Raw genomic sequence first — 17,405 nt, 5'->3', positions numbered from 1 at the left:
CCAACCTTCAGCTGTGGCCATGACCCAATTCTAAAATAAGTGCAGGAACGTCCGTCTTCCCGATGCCGCATATAGATGACCTGGAAAACGTTTTCACTGTTTTTCCTTCATCTGCACACAAAAACACACCAGATTACTCTGAACATTACTGAATGTTTTAATTCCAAAGTGATTTGTGGATCAGTCTTCACAGATACAGAGCATCACATCCTCAGTGATCCTTCACTGTACAAGGCTATAAAAAGTTCACAGCAACAGCACACAAACATACAAAATAGTTTTAGCAAATCCATTTCATCCTTCTTAAATACATCTGATCTGAGGTACCCAGCCATAGCAAAAAAAACAGATTTCAAGTCAATGTATACAATCTCATTGACACAAGGAACACTGATCAAAGTGCATCGAGGAGCCCTGATGGACAGTCCTGTCTCTGGAGGACAAATATTTACACTTCTTACAAACGCTGCAGAGGAGTGATGATGATCTGCACACCAGGAGGTGGTGCTGCAGAGGAAAATATAAAAAAAGAAACAGAAATTCAAGCATGAGCATTCCCATCTGTTATGGAAGACAGAGCGAAGCTTTAGGCCTCTGCACTGCCCCACATGCAGACGGTCCTGAGAACTCTGATCCCTGCCCAGCAGACGGCGTGGGGACGCCGTCCTGCAGCTGTCAGTGCAGAGCCCGTCTGAGGAAAACCCAACCCCGACTCTCTGGAAAACAAACGCTGGCATCACTTCCTCTCCGCTGCACTTCAGAAGGCATGTGGTCGTACTGTAAGGGCTGTTGCTGCTACGGACAGCTGTTGGCACGGTAACAAGGAGGTGTAGGAGGGACGGGGATCAGGACGAGTCGTCTTCTGTGCTGACGATGGAAATCTGCAGACAGGATAGGAGAGTTCAGGTGGATCATCTCATCACGGCTAAACGTTGGCTGAGGAGGGGGCCGTGGGGGCCGCCTGGCAGAGGCTCGCCTCTCCTCCTCAGGATTAGATTAATCTGTATAATCTGAGAGGATGACTCTGGACAGCAAACAATGCAGTGCGGATTACCAAAGGCCAAAAGGTGAGGGAGACTGAGGTCATGGTCCTGCATCATCGGGAGATTACCACACAAAAACCAAGACCTCCATCGGAAGGAGGCTCAAGCTAAAGACCGTTCTGTCTGGGTTCTGGCTCACCGCAGGGTAAGTGTGTCCCACGTTGGCACCGTGCCGCGTTATGTCAATGTTCAGGTCTTCCTCTGTGGTCTTCAGGTAGACCGGGTTGTCGAAGTTCATGCTCTTCTGGTTCCTGAGCTGCCAGTTTCTCCACGTCAGGTAACCTGCAGCTCCAGCCACGGCCAGGAGCACTGCAGACACACAGGTGGAGTCAGACGATGCCAAGTAGAAGAACTGCAGCTTCTGCATCCTCAGTGGGCAAGATCCAAAACCCAGAAACACACCGATGAAACATGTTTAACAAAATGACCTTATCAAGAAAAACTAAAACTAAGTAAAGGAGGCAATAAACCCTAAAATGATCCGATCCTAGAATTTAGAAGAACCTCTGAAGCAGGAAATGAGTCCAGCTCTAGCTTTCAGAGGGTGGATGAGCAGAAGCTAAGGTTCAGCCGGGTACTCACAGACGGGCAGGATGGCCCAGGCGCCAGCAGACCCTCTGGCGGTGGAGTCCACCTGGATGGACGTGCTCCCATTAGCCTCTGAAAACACAGACGTCGACAGGTTCAAGTGAGGCGGCTTCAGGGCGTCGGTGCAGTCATAGCCTCAGCTACGCCTGCCGCGGATCACACCTGATGCCAGTTTTTCCTCAACCCAGGTTCAGCGGCCCCCTGATGTGCCATGAGAGCTCAAGGAAAGTAAAATTTAGAGCTGTGGGCGACAAACGTGGCATTCAGAAACCGCTGTGCGCTTTCAGCTTTGAGTATGGAACAGGATTTACCCAATAGTTTTATTGCGTGTGTGTGTGTGTGTATGTACACACATTTTTTCTATCTGCTTTTCTTTTAGCGGTTCATGGATTACATTTTCAGGCTCCCTGAAGTACTCGTGACAACAGCCAGTGAGGTCTGAGACAGATGGCAGTGTGGCTGGGAAGCCCATGAGGACTCAGTGATGAAGACGTTTAAAAAAAAAACAAAAAAAAACAAAAAAAAAACACACCGTCTGAGCTGGACAAAAGGTCAGAGTGAGACTGCCGGCCAGGAGAAGGCAGAGACGAATCCCAGCGCAAGGAAAGTGAGGCAGTACAGCGCAAGCTACATTTCCTTCAGATTCACTTTTACAGGAGATCCAACAGCACTGATTCTGGTTTGCGTGGCAAACGGCGCCGCGGTCCCGAGCAGCTAAAGCGCCACCTGGAGGTGAAACACCCGTCATTCAACGTCCAGAAGACAGACCATCACTGTCAGAACACAAAAACATGAGACCTTCATGAGATGAACGAAGGAGCCCTTAAAGCTACCTACCAGGATGCTGAACTTGGAGTCTTATTGTGGCAGAGCCAATAACCCCCCCTGCAAAGCCAGTGAACCAAATGCTCAGACGTGAAGCGGTGAAAATAGCCAAAGAGCCGCTCTCAGACAGCAACAACTAACAGACCAATTGGTGACATGGAGAGCGTAGTTTCAGAAAAAACGTCCAAAACGGCAAAATAAAATAAATTTGCTTTGCAGCTCGACTAGTCAACAGATTTTAGTGGACGTGCTCAACTTTTGGCTGATGTGACTTTTGAAGACTCAAAACTTTTTTTTTTGCAAGGCATTGCCAGGGACATTGACGGGAGAGGACATTTTATGGGTCACGTGAGAATATCCGGAAAATAAAAAAATGAATTGGAAGGACTTGGCTGGACAGACTGCACAGGTGTCTCCCTTTTCTTCCACCAGGAGTCACTGATGAGACGGAGCCAGAGCCGACTCAGACGTTTGGGGTCTGGGACGCCGCGGCAGCAGTAGAAGACTTCAACGCAGAGGTTCAGGAGAACACGGGTCACATGAACGAGAAGCAGCTCATCCAACATCCTCGGGTTTGGGATTTAAATTCATGCAGCCTCCTTTAAGACGTGTCAAAAAGTCAGACACAGATTTGAACCTGAATCTGAAGACCCAATTGTTCAAAGGAATGTTTTCATTCAAGATGCTCCAACTTTTCCGTCCAAAGTTAAAAACCGTTCAGGGAGACATTCCGTAAACTTGGAGGAAAGGAATCAGAGCTTAAACGTGCATTAAAGTGATGAAGACTAAAGGGGTTATGGAAATAAAGCAGAGCTCAAAGTGTTGCAACTGAGGAAACGGCTGAAGAGTCTCAGACTGCAGAGAATATTCACCAATTAGGTTTCATCAGTAAAGCATGACGGCCACATGAAGGCAACCAGCTGCACACGGATGAGGTTTGATCAGGACATCCAGTCCAACCCATCAGCTGATGAAGACTACAGCTTCATCATCGCTCCGTGTATCCAAATGGATAACTTTCAACTGTTTTTTGGGATTCTGTTTGGATGATAAAATGACTAAATCAATGGGTTTAGTAAGAATTACATTCACCCTTCAGCTACGTCAACATTGCATTATTCTTTAATTTATCCATCTTATTTCAATATTGAATGGCTGAGTACTTTTCCTACCCTTATGGAACAAAAAAAAACATTTTTACTTTTGCAAAAGGTCTTTGCTTCATTAACTACTTTGATTATAATAAAGACTTCCCTACTTTTCTAAATTAAAAATTTGAAACATGATCTAATCATTTATATGGATCAATTAAAGAATAATGCCATGTGAACAAAACTGAAGAGTGAACTTAGTTCATTTCTGTTACGATAACTCATGATAAAAAAAAAAAATTAAAAAAAACACCGGTTAACATTTCCTTTTACACCAGAGAAGACCAAACATTTCATCTTCCTTTTATTTACTCCACAGATCCAAATGTTCTCCAGGTAGAGATTTGTTTGTATTGCATAGTTATGGGTGTAAACCAACGTTTGGATGCAGGCAAAACACTCAAAGCTACACTTCACTATAGCCATTTAAATCGACATTGATGTCGTTGACTTTTGTCTTTTAGATTTTCTGCTTGGTTTCAATTGTGCGACCAGGTTAAAAGAAAAAAACAGACAGGTTTGTGTCACACCATCCCATCATTTTATTTTCTATGTTCAGATGATTATTGCTGCTCAAGAACGCCCTTTGCCTTTTCATTTGTTGATCTTGATTTATTCACACACAAACGGAAACAGAGTTTAGAAAAGATGAAAGGACAAAAAATACAACAAAAAAAGGGAAATCTGTTGTGAGCACAAGAAAATATTCTGAGACAAGACGATAAAGTATTTCAGGCCACAGAAAAACCAATAAAGTGGAGAACTGAAAGAAATTGAGGAAAGTCAGTAAACCTTCAAAGAAAACATCTCTGAATGAGTTTTGGAAACAAAGTGAGCTGGAGTTTGTTCAAACGGAAACGTCTCCAGCACTTTAACCTCGTTGGAGGCAGCTGCTGGAAAACGGGATAACAACGTCGACCTGCGAGGCCTTCAGCAGCAGCAGGGAGGCGGAGGAACGTTGAAAGGAACCTCGCCCTCCTAACTCACAAGCTGGTCGTTTGGCAGCCTGACAGACGCGCATCACTGATACATTACCCACAATGCCCTAAATGAGATCCACCACCTGAACTTCAGACGCACACACAGACCAGCCAGAGCAAAGCGCTGCTACAATACTGAGAAAGGGAACATTTACCCATGAGCCACTTCAAAGAAAAACCTTCAGGCTGACTTGACGGTCGGAGAGGACGGCATTAATGAGGAAACCTCATCCAAAGATCACAGGATGGAGTGGACTCTGCAGAGACCGGAGAAAGGTCGAGAATACCGACAGGCCGGAAAGGCAACCCTTTCCTCTGGAGCACAGTGGTGGGGAGCGTCGTCATGGAGACGCTCCGCTGCTTTGACTATGGCTGGCTCCGTCCGAGTCCAATTAGGAGAGTATGTGCGGAGAATTCAGCTGTCAGGTTCCCGTCTGAGCGCGCTCCAGTTTGAAAAGGCTAATCTGTGAGTGTAACAGACAAAGCTCTGAACGGCCCAAGACAGAAACAAAGAGCGCCAACGGCGTTTCCAAGCAACCTTTGCTCAGAAAGAAGGAGGCAGACAAAGTATCAGGGATGTAACGGCCTTCCGAGGACCAATTAGGCAGAACCTTAATCCAACATGTCACGGATAAACTAATATTTGCTCTTGGACTGTCATGTGGCCGGCGTTAAGAATCTTTAGGAGATTCAAAACAACGTGACGTAAAGTGAAACTCTTCAACTGACCGGAACTTCAGAGTTTTCTGTCAGTCACGGTTCAAAACAAAAAAGAGGGAAAAAAAATACTCAATGAAATTTTAAGAGGAGAATACATGGAGGGACAATCGTTAAACTAAACATTTAATCTCACAGAAAACCTACATGTTCTCTGTAGATGTAACACGTATGTCTATAGTTTAAGACAACAGGAGAACTGGTAAAGGCTCTTTTTGAGTTTTTCCCTTCAATCTAGTCCTCTGCATCCTCTCTAACGCCAGCTACCTTCATGTCTCCTCTTTGGTCTTCCTCTAGACCTCCTGCCTGGCAGCTTTAGGCTCAGCATCCTTCTTCCAATAGATGTAACGTCTTTTCTCTGGACGCGTCCCAGCCAGCTCAGTCTGGCTTCATCTCTAAAACCTCTAAAACGTGCCGTCCCTTTTGTGCAGAAACAACGGAGCAACATGGAACCATGTTGGAGTTCATGACGTTCTGTTCAATATTGTTAAGGCAAAGTGTGTTTTATTAAGCCAAATTTAATCATCAAGTATCGGGAAAGAATCACCTTCAAACATTCTCAAAAGATTTAGAGGAAAACTGAAATCGATCCATTTGGATGATGGTACCACACAGTTTTAGCCTAGATTTATTGCAAGTCATACATCGCTGTTGTATATTCATTAGCAAAAAGAATTTGAATAAATACTTTGATGGAATAATTTTAAATGCGATTGTAGTTTGATTTGCACCATTGGATCCCAAAGATTCTTTCAGAGAAAAATAATCTGAGGGATGAGTCATTTTTCAGTGGGAATCCGTCTTTTTTAAACCATTGGTACCGTTTGTACACTACGTTACAAAAAAAAGAAATGAATTTACTTTCTGCATGTTCTTGTAGAAAAGGATTAACATTTAGCTTTAAGCCCTTTTACCAGCCAATGAGAAATCGCTCCCCCTGTATGGCATCAAATAATAAGCAACCCAAGAGATATTCTGTTTCTATTCACACATTTCAATGCAACTATGGTCGATGGCCAATATTTGCCATACCGATACTCAAGTGTCTAGAACACAAAGTTTAGATTTCCTTTGTTTTTTAGAAATGTACAACTTTTACTGGACAATCCCATAGTACTTGACCTAACATACAGCAAAGGATCTCATAGGAACAAGGATCACTTTAAAACCATGTAAATATATCTGTAAGCATTCAGACCATTTCTTGAACATTGGCCATGACTATAAACCATAAGCTCCCATTGCCACGGATCCATTAGGAACATGTATCTCTATGAAAAATGACATTTACCTGAAAACAGCCAATTCCCGACTATGACTGTAAACATAAGCTTCCCAGTATTAGGAACAAGTATACATTTAAAAGATAAATGGCATCTGAAAACAGAAGATAATCTGTAGATTTTTTTTTATGTCACCCGATTATATACCCGATACCGGCACCAATGTATTGCCTATCCCTTGTTTATATAAAACCACGGAGAATACCAGAATGGACTTAGTTTAGGTAATTTACCATTTTCCCACATCTCACTATTTAAAACAACTACACGATTTTTTTCCCTGTCCTCTTAGGCCACTTTAGCTTAGAGGGTCCAGTAATCTGCGTTTCATGCACAGAACTTCTGAAGCCGTGCTTGGTGAATGTGCGCTACATGCATGTGATCTCATGATTAAATGTCAGACACGTCTGACTGACCTGGTCTGCAGCGGAAGCCGTCAGCTGCCAGCTCCTGTCCCTCCGGACACACACAGGTGTATTTGGGGGAGTGTTTGTTGACTTGTGGTGCAGGCAGACACATGAAGCTGCAGCCTCCATTTACCCCCCTCTCTGTGCACCAGTTGGTACCTGCAAGCAAAACCTCCCATTACCCGGACAGACAATTTGTAGTCAGGACATTTATAACAGCGCTCATGTAAAGGGTTTGGCTCATGGTTAGATCTTTTAGATTTGTAAGAAGACATTCTGAAGAACAAGTACAACAGTTTTTTGCTAAAAATAACTGTCACCTGCAGAAAAAATGACTTCTGCATCATAAAATGTAAAACAAACTGTAGAATCTGGTTAAACTAGAGATTCTCTTTGCTGCATTCTGATTAAATGAAAACAGCCTGATTCCTTGATAACAATGTTTGTGAAACTGATGCTTTTTAGCCTTTAAAGCATAAAAAAAGAAGAAAAACCACATTTAAAAACTGTTTCACACAGCAGAAAAGACAGACTTCTTTGTGAAATCATGTCTGGCTCCTTCTGCTTGAAATCCTTCTTACCCGATAACTGAATCAGCTCGTGGTACACGATGATGTCCTGAGGGTCGTTCAGATTGCTGGCCAACGTCACCACATCAGACCCCGAGAACTTGTTTGCACCGTAGATCGCCTGGTTTTCTCCATCTGTCCAGAAAACCCGGTCCTGCAGAAAAAGCATTAAAAACCGGTATTTGATGCTGCAGCCACATAAGTGACTAAAACGGACTCAAACAGGTTTTAGTCACTTAAATCATGGGACTAGCAGTGATTCTTGGATTTTCTGCTGCTGAAGTTCTGTACTTTAGAATCTGCTGAAACCAAGAAAAGAGCAGTTTAAACCCTAAACAAGTACACACGTGTGTACCACTGCTGTAAATACAGACAGGGTTTTACACCCCTGTGAGGGTCAATACCTCCTGATAGGTTTAACAGTATCATGTTTGTGCGTTTTGGTTTTACCTGCAAGAGAATAAATCCAGTCTCAGGCTACCATTAACAAGAAATATAAAAGTGGCTTGGATTTAAATGATCCGTTCACTAAAATGTAAAAAGAAATGACTTTACGGGGTCAAACCAGGTTCAGCTTAAACAACCAGATTGTAAAATTAAGAAAATATAAATGTCAAACTTTACCTGAAATAAAAAGAAAACCTAATATTCTGTTTCCAAATGAAAAATAAGGTTTGTAACAGATGTGTTGCATTTTAAACTTTTGTTTCGTTTCTCTCCCCTCTTTGCTCTCATTCCTTTTTATTGTTGATTTTGTTTTTTTCTGCTTACTGTAATTTTTTGTGGGGTGGGGCTTTGACCTCATTGGCTACAAGGACATAAATCCCATGAGTGGGAGGTTCTGGTGATTTCTGGTGTGTTTATGGGATGCCGTGTACCAAGCCTTGGGAGGACATCAACACTACTTTTAGAAACGTTAGAAGACCACTCTCACTACTGTACAGCCTTCCTTCGCCATCTGGCGGTTCTCCTTTTGTGGTCTGGGTGGATTTCTTTCCAGCACAACTTTGCGTGGCTTTTCCCTCTTTTATAGCACATTGTGTTCTGCATTAGGGCTGCAGGATATGAGGAAAACTAGCGATACGTGATATTAGTGATCAATATCGCGATGACTTACGGTACATGAACAAATAACCAAAACATTTCCATTTCACTGAACAGTTTAATTGAAATAAAAGCCAATTTATACTCCAAATGACTCGTTTACACTTTATGTAAGAGGCGACCATCTAACAAAAGAGCTCCAACATAAATAAAAGCGCTCCATCCGATTGGTCAACAACGTGAAGGCATCCATCAGATTGGTCAAATGGATAAGTTAATGGCAGACAAGGTATGCTTTATCCCTTTTTAACACACGCTGTGGAAGCCGGAACTAGGTGCGTTAAAAAGTGATAATGCACAATTTGAAGGCCATTAACCCGCCTATACAATGGTCAATTACAAAAAAATAGTAACCAGTTTGTAGTCCTTAATTCTTTTGTTCCAATTTGGATCACTTTTCTCACACCACCGCTGCAGTCAAGATTCGGCGATATAAAGCGATACGTAAATGCTGATCTTTCCGATGGGTTAAATAAAGCATCAGCTCAGAGAGAAAGTTCACCTCTGCTTGTTTTTGTCCAAATGATGAAACAAAAGGTTGTTTTAAAGAAGCCGGCGCAGTGATACAAAACATTTAAGCTAGGTGTACGGAACTACTTTTTTCACCGTGTGGTTATCCTGTGGTATATCACTTTTTAATGCACACCCAGCAGCCAATCAGAATCGAGTATTCACCCGGACCATGGTATAAATGGATTTATTTGATTCCTTAAATGTGTCAAGATGCCACAAGATTGTCTTAGCACATTTAAGGTTACCATTTATCGCAATTTTCACCGAGTTTTGGGATATGCGCATTGCACAGCTTGATAGAGAAAACGATAAATTTGAGATTTATTGTGCAGACCTGGTCTGCATCCTGATTGGCTGTTGATCTGAACCGCCACCAGGCTGCATCTTCTGGACAGACTCTGCACGTTTGTGGACTCGCAACAAGGTTTGAACTTTGAGAATTTAAACAAGAAAGAAAAGTGTTAAAATGTTCATGTCTGTCTGAAAAAAGTGGATTCAGTGAGGCAAGAAAACTAAAAACAAAGGTTGATATACAAAACATTAGCTGTTACAAATAAACATTTTTCATTTGGTTACACCTTCAGGTTTAAATTTTTGTTTTTTAATTCAAGCCATTTTTTTTCAAATATAGAAATGTTTTTCAAATTTTCAATAATTCCGTCAGATTTAATTGTGTATCATCGAGTTTTTAACGGTTCTCAGATATTCTTTTTTTCCTTCAAATGTACAACCTGGTTTTTCAGTTTAAGCTGATCCTGATTAGACTGAACGTAGCACTAAACCTGATCCCACAGGTCCAGTAAACTTTGAAGCTTCAGTCTTCATAAACTGGGAAAAAAAGAAGTCCCAAGGATTTAAATAAACAAAATAACTTACTATAATGAATGAACATTTTACATTTGAACTGGGCTAAATTTGGTCCAAGAAGAACATTGGTTCTTTTAGAGCTGCCCAACAGACATCCAGCCTCACTTCACTCTCAGACGTCTTTTATTTTAAAGCTTAACTAACATAAAAATATTGGCAAACTTTAATCATACTTTGTTTCCAAACATTGTTTTCTGGTGTGCAGACAAATGTTCAGGGGAGAGTGAAGGATTTTCAAAACGAGAAATCCACATCGACTCTAAAGAGTAGAATGAAGAAAAGGATCGACCAAATAGAAAATCATTTAGAAAAGTGCAGTAAGCCATATTCCGTTAACCAGCAATCATCTCAACTCCACACAAATAAGGATGTGCAGAGTCAGCAGGACTGAGCCTGTAATCCCAGAGGCTGGATGTTGATTTTTTTCCCTTTAGTCTGCAGTTTGCAGGAACAGCCGTTCATCACTGCAGTGCTGAGGGTTCTACAGAATGAATGGAGGCAGTGCTGCCTGCTGGACAGGGTTCTATGCCTTCTGCATTCATCAAGCAGAAATAAAGAGCCGTTCCTTCCTTACAGTCTACTGCAAAGAGTTTGATCATCAGCCTTTCACCACATTAGCGTCTTGCCGCGCCTGCATGTTGGTCTGGGAGAGACTGCAGTGCTGCAGAGGTGTGACCTCCTGCAGCCTGACTGCATGTCAGCAGCGTAAGCTTCTGCTGCAAATCAGACCATGTGACGCACAGACTGGGATCCAACACCAAGCCTTCACATCTTCTAGAAGCTCAGATTTCAATGGTTGCTACACAAAAACGATTCAAACTGGACACCCATGAGTATTATGACAAAAGACAGGGAGGGGTGGGTACCTCAAAAACTGTGAGAGCAAAGGGATGAGCCAGGTACTCTGGAGACTGGAGCACCTTCTTCCTGTTGTCTCCATTCAGGTCGACACTGCAGAGCATGTGCAGCTTTGAGTCCACCCAGTACAGTCTGCCTTTGATCAGATCTGGAAGGGCAGGAGATGAGTTTAGACAAAAGGACAGCAAAACTCCTAAAAGGAAAAAACGAGGAACTTCATTTTTGTCAAAGCGTCAGTTCTCGCCACTGCAAGAACCGTTGAAATTATATAGATTGGTAGTGAAACACAAGATCTAATGATGACAATGAGGAGGACATGAAACAGACTCATGAGAGGAAACAGAAAAAGTGCATCTAGCAGAATTTCTACCCAGAGTGATTCCATTGGGCCACTGGATATCCGTCTCCACCAGAACTTGTCTGTCGACTCCGTTCATGCCGGACTTCTCAATCTTGGCCGGCTCCCCCCAGTCGGACCAGTACAGAAACCTGGAGTAAGCACACACGACATCTACGAAACGGAACGGTTTGCATCGGTCACAAAGATGAGCTTCCTGCTCACCCGGACAATGGATCCACAGCAATGGAGGCGGGTTCTTTCAGGCCTTGGTTGAACAGAACTTTCTGTATGGTTCCGTTAAAATTGCTCACAGAAATGGTTTTGGTTCCCAGGTCGGTCCAGTAAAAATTCCTATAAATCCAGTCCACTGCGATTCCCACGGGAGTTTGGACGTTTTCGATCACCGTCTTGTGCGTCCCGACGTCTCCGCGTTTATCCAGGACGGTGCTGAAGAGAAAAGCCCGTTTGAGAGGGAAATACTTTCTCCGCGCCCAACAGGACGAAGGTCTGGTTTGTGCCACCAACCTGAATATGGCCTTTTGACCAAGATCAGCCCAGAAGATGGTCTGCTGGTTAAAGTCTGCGTCTAAAGCCACAGCGTTCCTCTGCTGCTTCACTATCTGAGTGTACTCTTTCCGCTCCAGGCCCAGACGACGGACATCACGGCGGTTGGTGAAGATCAGACAGGGCTCTTTACCTAAAGACAGCGGAGTTTATGGGGACAAACTTCCTAATAATTGTCTTAATATTCAGGGAAAGGTTTGCTGCTATATTCAGAATAACAGTCTTCAACACAGTTCGGTTCTAAACATTTAATCCATCCTGAAAGAAAAACACTTTAAATTTATTCAACTATGAACACATAGGGCCACAGATCAGCATTTAGGCTACGACTGTAGCAGAAGCACCATTAAAGAAATTATCAAAAAGCAGTTTGGGTTTTTTTTTGCCTCTAAAAACCAAAGTTTCATCGAGTTTCCTGATCATCTCATAACTGTAGACAGACTGAGGACTTAATGCAACAGCAGGCTGTAGGACTAAAGCCGGCTAAATTCACTCTTTAAGCCCCCATCCCCTAAAAAACAATATAGTGCAGAACAATCCAGTGCCCTGGATTTTAATGCAATCATGATCACTGCTTTTTTTTTTAATGCCAAATATGACGTCAAAAGACCAAAAACCTACACGTGAACATTTTACGAGGATGATGCATGTATACATCCACCGTGTTCTGACTAGGGATGTCCCATTCAGCATTTTTGGCCCTGATCCAGTCATTTGATTTTGATCATCTGCAGGAACCAAGTCCTGATCTGATACGAACACATTTAATAAAGACATTAACAGATCCAGGTTGTCCCCCTATTTTTATTTTATTAACATTCATTACTTCACAGAAGTGCCTTTTTTGAACCATCAAGTAAAAATAGTTCAACCATCAACTAATCCATTCCATTTGCAGCTCATTTGAATTAAGACAAACCGATAGAGACGCTTGCTGTCCGTTTTAAATCTTAAGACTCCAGAAGTCAGAATCTGAATCTCTTTCCTTCTTTACTAAACTTTTCTCCTGTTCAAACTGCTGACATATTCTACTGCATTTTACAGCAATAAAATGTTGTGATCCGCTCATGATGTGCACAGTTCTAGTCGAGTATTTAGCTGCAATAAGCTTCAAATATTTATATAGAACAGCTTTGTGACAAACAGGGCAGAAAAAACACTTTATAATTAAAATGTGCAAATAAATAAAATCAGACTAGCGACTGAATCAATTAGCCAGCAGCTCCGCCCCTTTTCTGACTATTGAGCACTCACCCACAGCCTTGCAGACGCCGGTGGTTGGATCCATCTGGTAGCCGTTGTGGCACTCACACTTGTACCCCCCCTTCAGGTTGATGCAGATCTGACTGCAAATGCCAGGATTCATGCACTCATTGATGTCTGCACACAAGAATGAAAGACGGCTGTCACAGACCTCTTTCGTCAGGTCTGATCCATGTTATGTAATCAATCGCCTCCAGCGCTGACCAGAACACTGAGACCACCACATGAGAATGAAAGCCTTGACTGCCCTTTCCCAGAATAGTTCTTTGTATGCGGCTGCTCTCCAATTTAAAACCTCAAACTGTTTTCCAGTGATTATACACCTGGGAAAAGATCCAGCGACTCCGTGGGGCAAACCAGCAGGTTTCATTCCAGATGGGATTAAACACCTTTAACATCCTAATCAGGGCTGGAGGGCAAACCTGGCATCAGAACAAAACCTTTGGATCAGAGCCTCCAGGAAAAAAAGCTGAAGGATTCTAGGTGTTTAGTTTAAAATAAGGAAAGTAAAAACAGCTGCATGACAGTTTGTTAATGTGAAGTAACTAAATCTGGCATCCTGACCCCAGTTAGAGTTAAAGACCCACTCCCATCATCTTTTGATCCAGTTTGAAAGCCTTCCCAGTGCTCTTTTAATTTTGCTTAGGTTATTTTTATTTTATTTTAAATTTAGGCTAAAAAAAAAAAAAACGGCATGTGTCGTTTGCCTCCGAGTTGTGGGCGGCACTGTAGGAGTGGAGCAACACTGCCCCCACTCCCCCCATCATCATCCCTGTGTTTACATGCTAGCTTACATGTAAGCAACCCAACAATAAAGGTGCAGCAAAAGTGGCGAGCAATACTGGACCCTACTGAACAGTTTGGAGTCATAGACCAACTAAAAGGAACACAAAGACGTTGATGGAGCCGTTTGTCGGCAAACGGATGAATTAGAATGGAGCGCAGCAGGGAGCTGGTGGTTCGCCCAGTGTTCTTCCTCACAAATGCATGATGTCACATTTTCATTTAATATGTGTATGTGTGTGTTTGCGTTTGTGTGGGGGTGGATTTCAATAATTCTCAATAGCTTACGCAAAAGAAGAAAACAAGTTTAAAAAACTCATTTCCTTCAATGTCTAGAGTAAAGACTTAGTCCTTTTTAACCAATAGAAACTTTAGTAGAAAAAGAATCCATCTTATTGGCTAGTTTAGGAGCAAACTCAAAAACGCTACAAAGTGCAATGATGAGCAGAAAGTTTCTACAAAACCCTTAGAGACCAGATTTCCCCTTTTTAAGTTGTTCATTCTCAGACTCCCTGCCGACAGAAGCATCTGGAAGTGGACGCACCTCCGCAGGTCTTGTGGTCGATGAGCTGGAGTCCAGGTGTGCAGTCACACTCGAAGCCGATCACCATGTCTTTGCAGATGTGAGAGCAGCCGCCGTTGTTCAGCAGACACTCATTCACATCTGAGGAAACACGACAAAAACCGTTCCTCAGTTTCAGGATGAAGCTGCCTGAAAGACTCAGTCACGTCACTCCGGGTCAAGGCTGACGATCGCCAGCAATTCAATCAAATAAAATAACTATAAACTCATACATTTAGTTACAATTATTCTTATCAGCTTAAATCTAATCGAACCAAACTGGAGTGATGTAGAAGATGCCATCTAAGCAAAATGACAGCATTTCATACACAAACTATAACTGAATATTGAGTCAAGTCCTGTTCTGACCAGGAATACATTAAAAACAAAAAGTGCTTTTAAGATCATTTAAATGAGAAAAAAAAATGAAAGGGACCGAGGCAACTTTGAGGAATTGGTTCTACTGACAGTTGGGTGTCGTGTTGTGTACATTCATCCAAGCGGACTCACTGCATTCCTTGATGGGTTCGTCGCTCCAGTCAGGACAGTCCCGGACTTTGTTGCACACTTTGCTCATATCAATGCATTCCCCACTGCGGCACTTGAATTTCTCTGGACCGCTGCACTGAGACACTGCAGACAAACAATGAAAAGGCCGTCGAAAAGGGCTTTGGACGTTTTCAGGAGACAAATGTCAACATTTGTCAAAAAAAAAAAAAAATCCTTTTGAACAGGACCTGGTACTTTGTACAACGATTTAGGAAGGTTAAACATCTAAACGCAAGAAAGTCATTCTCTGTCATCACTAGTGCTACCGTCAGAAAGCATGAACCAATCTGCATGCACGTACGGTTCTTGCAGTCGACTTCATCGGAACCGTCGGTGCAGTCTCTTATGCCGTTGCACTGCCTGCTGCCCGGGATGCAGCTTCCATCTTCACATTTGAACTGGTCCGGCCCACAGGTGCGAACAGCTGCTGAGACACAAACGGGCTGAACAGCATCCTCTGAACCAATCAGACGTTACAGAACTGGTTAAATGACACGTTAGTATTCAAAGACCAGTTCCAGTTTCTTCACAGGGTCTAGATCGTAGACTAAAAACAACGGACGAATCGAGAAAACGCCTGGCCTCTGGCTCACCATTGCTTCCTGATAAGGGTGCCGCCGTGTTGAACAGTGATCGTTCCGAGTTGCACTGAGTAACTGTATCTATGGCAACTACCGTCGCCAAACAGGAGTGAGCCCTTTGATCACTCCTGTTCCCCCTCCTCTTTCCACACCTCTACCCCTTAAACACTGCATTGTCTTTTACTATGAAATGTACAAATTGGAAATGAAATAAAAAAAAAGTTTTTGCACTTTGAAGAGGTGGTTTTTGTGGTGCATCGACATTTGGAATTAAATGAGTCACGTGACCAACAACTCTGCACAGGTAGACCGTTTGGATCCTTTTTCTTAACCCGCTGGGGCAGCACAGTTGCCGGAGCCCAAACCGGCTACTGTTGGGTGAAGGAGAAACAGCCTGGACAGGTCGCCCTGCCAGGTCCTGGCTTTACTGCCCGGCAGTGGAGCATGTTTGCAATTTATTAAAAAAAAAAAAAAAAAAAAAAAAAAAGTTCAATTCTCATTCATTCCCTCCTGAACCAATGTGGGCCACAGAGACACGGAAACTGTTTTGGCAGCAGGAGTGGAGCTCACAATGCCAGAGACTGAATGAATTCATGAACGTGATTACAGGCGCTTTCCTTTATACAGTCACACGGGGAGAATTCAGGAGAATTGCACAAACCGTCAACAGAAAACCATTCCGACATTTGAATCTGCAAACTGTAATTTTGCACTTCATTTTTTAGAATTTTTCACTCTTGGTTCATCTGTGTTGAGCCAGAAAGACACGGGATAATCTTTGTTGATTTAAAGCTTTTAAATTAATTACAAAATACGGAAGTCTGTGGCCATTGGCTACTCAAACGCCTCAGATGTTTGACGTCAAACCCACATGCTTTCACTGAGGCATCTGGTCATTTTCATCCGTTTTAGTTTGAAGCCATTTAAAGCATTTTTAGTCAGACTTTTAGTCCCATGATGGGATACACATCCATTTCTATGGGGAGGGCGGTTTCCAACAGGGAAGAACAGGTACATACGACAGTTGGCTTCGTCGCTGCCGTCCTTGCAGTCAGGATCTCCGTCACACCGCCACTTTTTGTGGATGCATTCTCCAGAGAGGCACTGCATTTCACTTGAGGAGCATTTGGCTGGAGGTGTTGGGTGACGGCCGCACCGAGACAGAGACTCATCCGACTGATCCTTGAGGGGAAAAGTAAAACGAAATCTTCACTTTGTATTCATTTAAAACCCACTTTAGATGTACTTAAAACTAGAACTTCAAATTGAAAACATTCGGAATAAACGATGTCTGTTGAATTATAACTAACCAATTTGCAGGGCTGACAGTAGATTTTTGTTTATGCCAAAGTTATAATAAGTTATGTCAGCGTAAATCTATAATGGCACTAAATGCATTTTAGGGGTGTAACGATGAATTGATTTATCCAACCAGATTGGTCTGTCTGAATCAGGTTGTTAGAGTCAAATCTACCTTTACAAAATCATTTCAAAATGAAATATATTGATCTGATCTATAATTACCATTCGTATCGAGGTGCAGTAGATTAGTTTTGCTATAAAAAAAACTAAGTGCATCACAGCAGAAAACACAACAGCAAAAACGGATCAGTCCATCATTCCAGTCCAATGATTGGAAACACCTTTAATTTAGCAAAGTCATGTGACCATCCAGTGTCCAGAATGTTCTAATGTTCCCTTTGGATTCTTTGGATGTGGAAAAACAGTGGTGAACTTTAGGAAACTAACATGTGAATGGATTTGACATTCATTCTAGTTTGTTTGGACACATTTCATTTACATTTCATTCATTTTCTGATCCGTTTTTGTCCCTTTTGGGGTCACAGGGCTGCTGGAG

The 17,405-nt window shown here is 42.6% G+C and overlaps 1 protein-coding gene across 2 annotated transcripts in view; it reads right to left on the bottom strand.

Annotated features, from left to right (window-relative positions):
- Nucleotides 1–133: 133 nt before the first annotated feature.
- vldlr (very low density lipoprotein receptor) overlaps nt 134–17,405 on the bottom strand; it is a 31,070-nt gene continuing 13,798 nt past the window's right edge. Inside the window, exons 6-19 of one of the 2 annotated variants that reach the window (XM_011482112.1) lie at nt 16,567–16,729; nt 15,268–15,393; nt 14,928–15,050; nt 14,400–14,519; nt 13,064–13,189; nt 11,771–11,942; nt 11,468–11,692; nt 11,276–11,394; nt 10,914–11,053; nt 7,576–7,717; nt 7,004–7,153; nt 1,626–1,703; nt 1,183–1,352; nt 134–881 (exon numbers count right to left, since the gene is read on the bottom strand). In XM_011482112.1, the coding sequence (XP_011480414.1) occupies nt 846–881; nt 1,183–1,352; nt 1,626–1,703; nt 7,004–7,153; nt 7,576–7,717; nt 10,914–11,053; nt 11,276–11,394; nt 11,468–11,692; nt 11,771–11,942; nt 13,064–13,189; nt 14,400–14,519; nt 14,928–15,050; nt 15,268–15,393; nt 16,567–16,729 (1,890 nt within the window). In that variant the 3' untranslated portion in view covers nt 134–845. The remainder of the gene's footprint in view (nt 882–1,182; nt 1,353–1,625; nt 1,704–7,003; nt 7,154–7,575; nt 7,718–10,913; nt 11,054–11,275; nt 11,395–11,467; nt 11,693–11,770; nt 11,943–13,063; nt 13,190–14,399; nt 14,520–14,927; nt 15,051–15,267; nt 15,394–16,566; nt 16,730–17,405) is intronic. The other variant, XM_004075142.2, reaches the window with a different exon arrangement.

Source organism: Oryzias latipes, chromosome 12 (genome assembly GCF_002234675.1).
Source record: "Oryzias latipes chromosome 12, ASM223467v1".
NCBI lineage: Eukaryota > Metazoa > Chordata > Actinopteri > Beloniformes > Adrianichthyidae > Oryzias > Oryzias latipes.
Note: the sequence above shows the minus strand (reverse complement) of the source record. Positions and strands in the feature narration are given on the sequence as shown.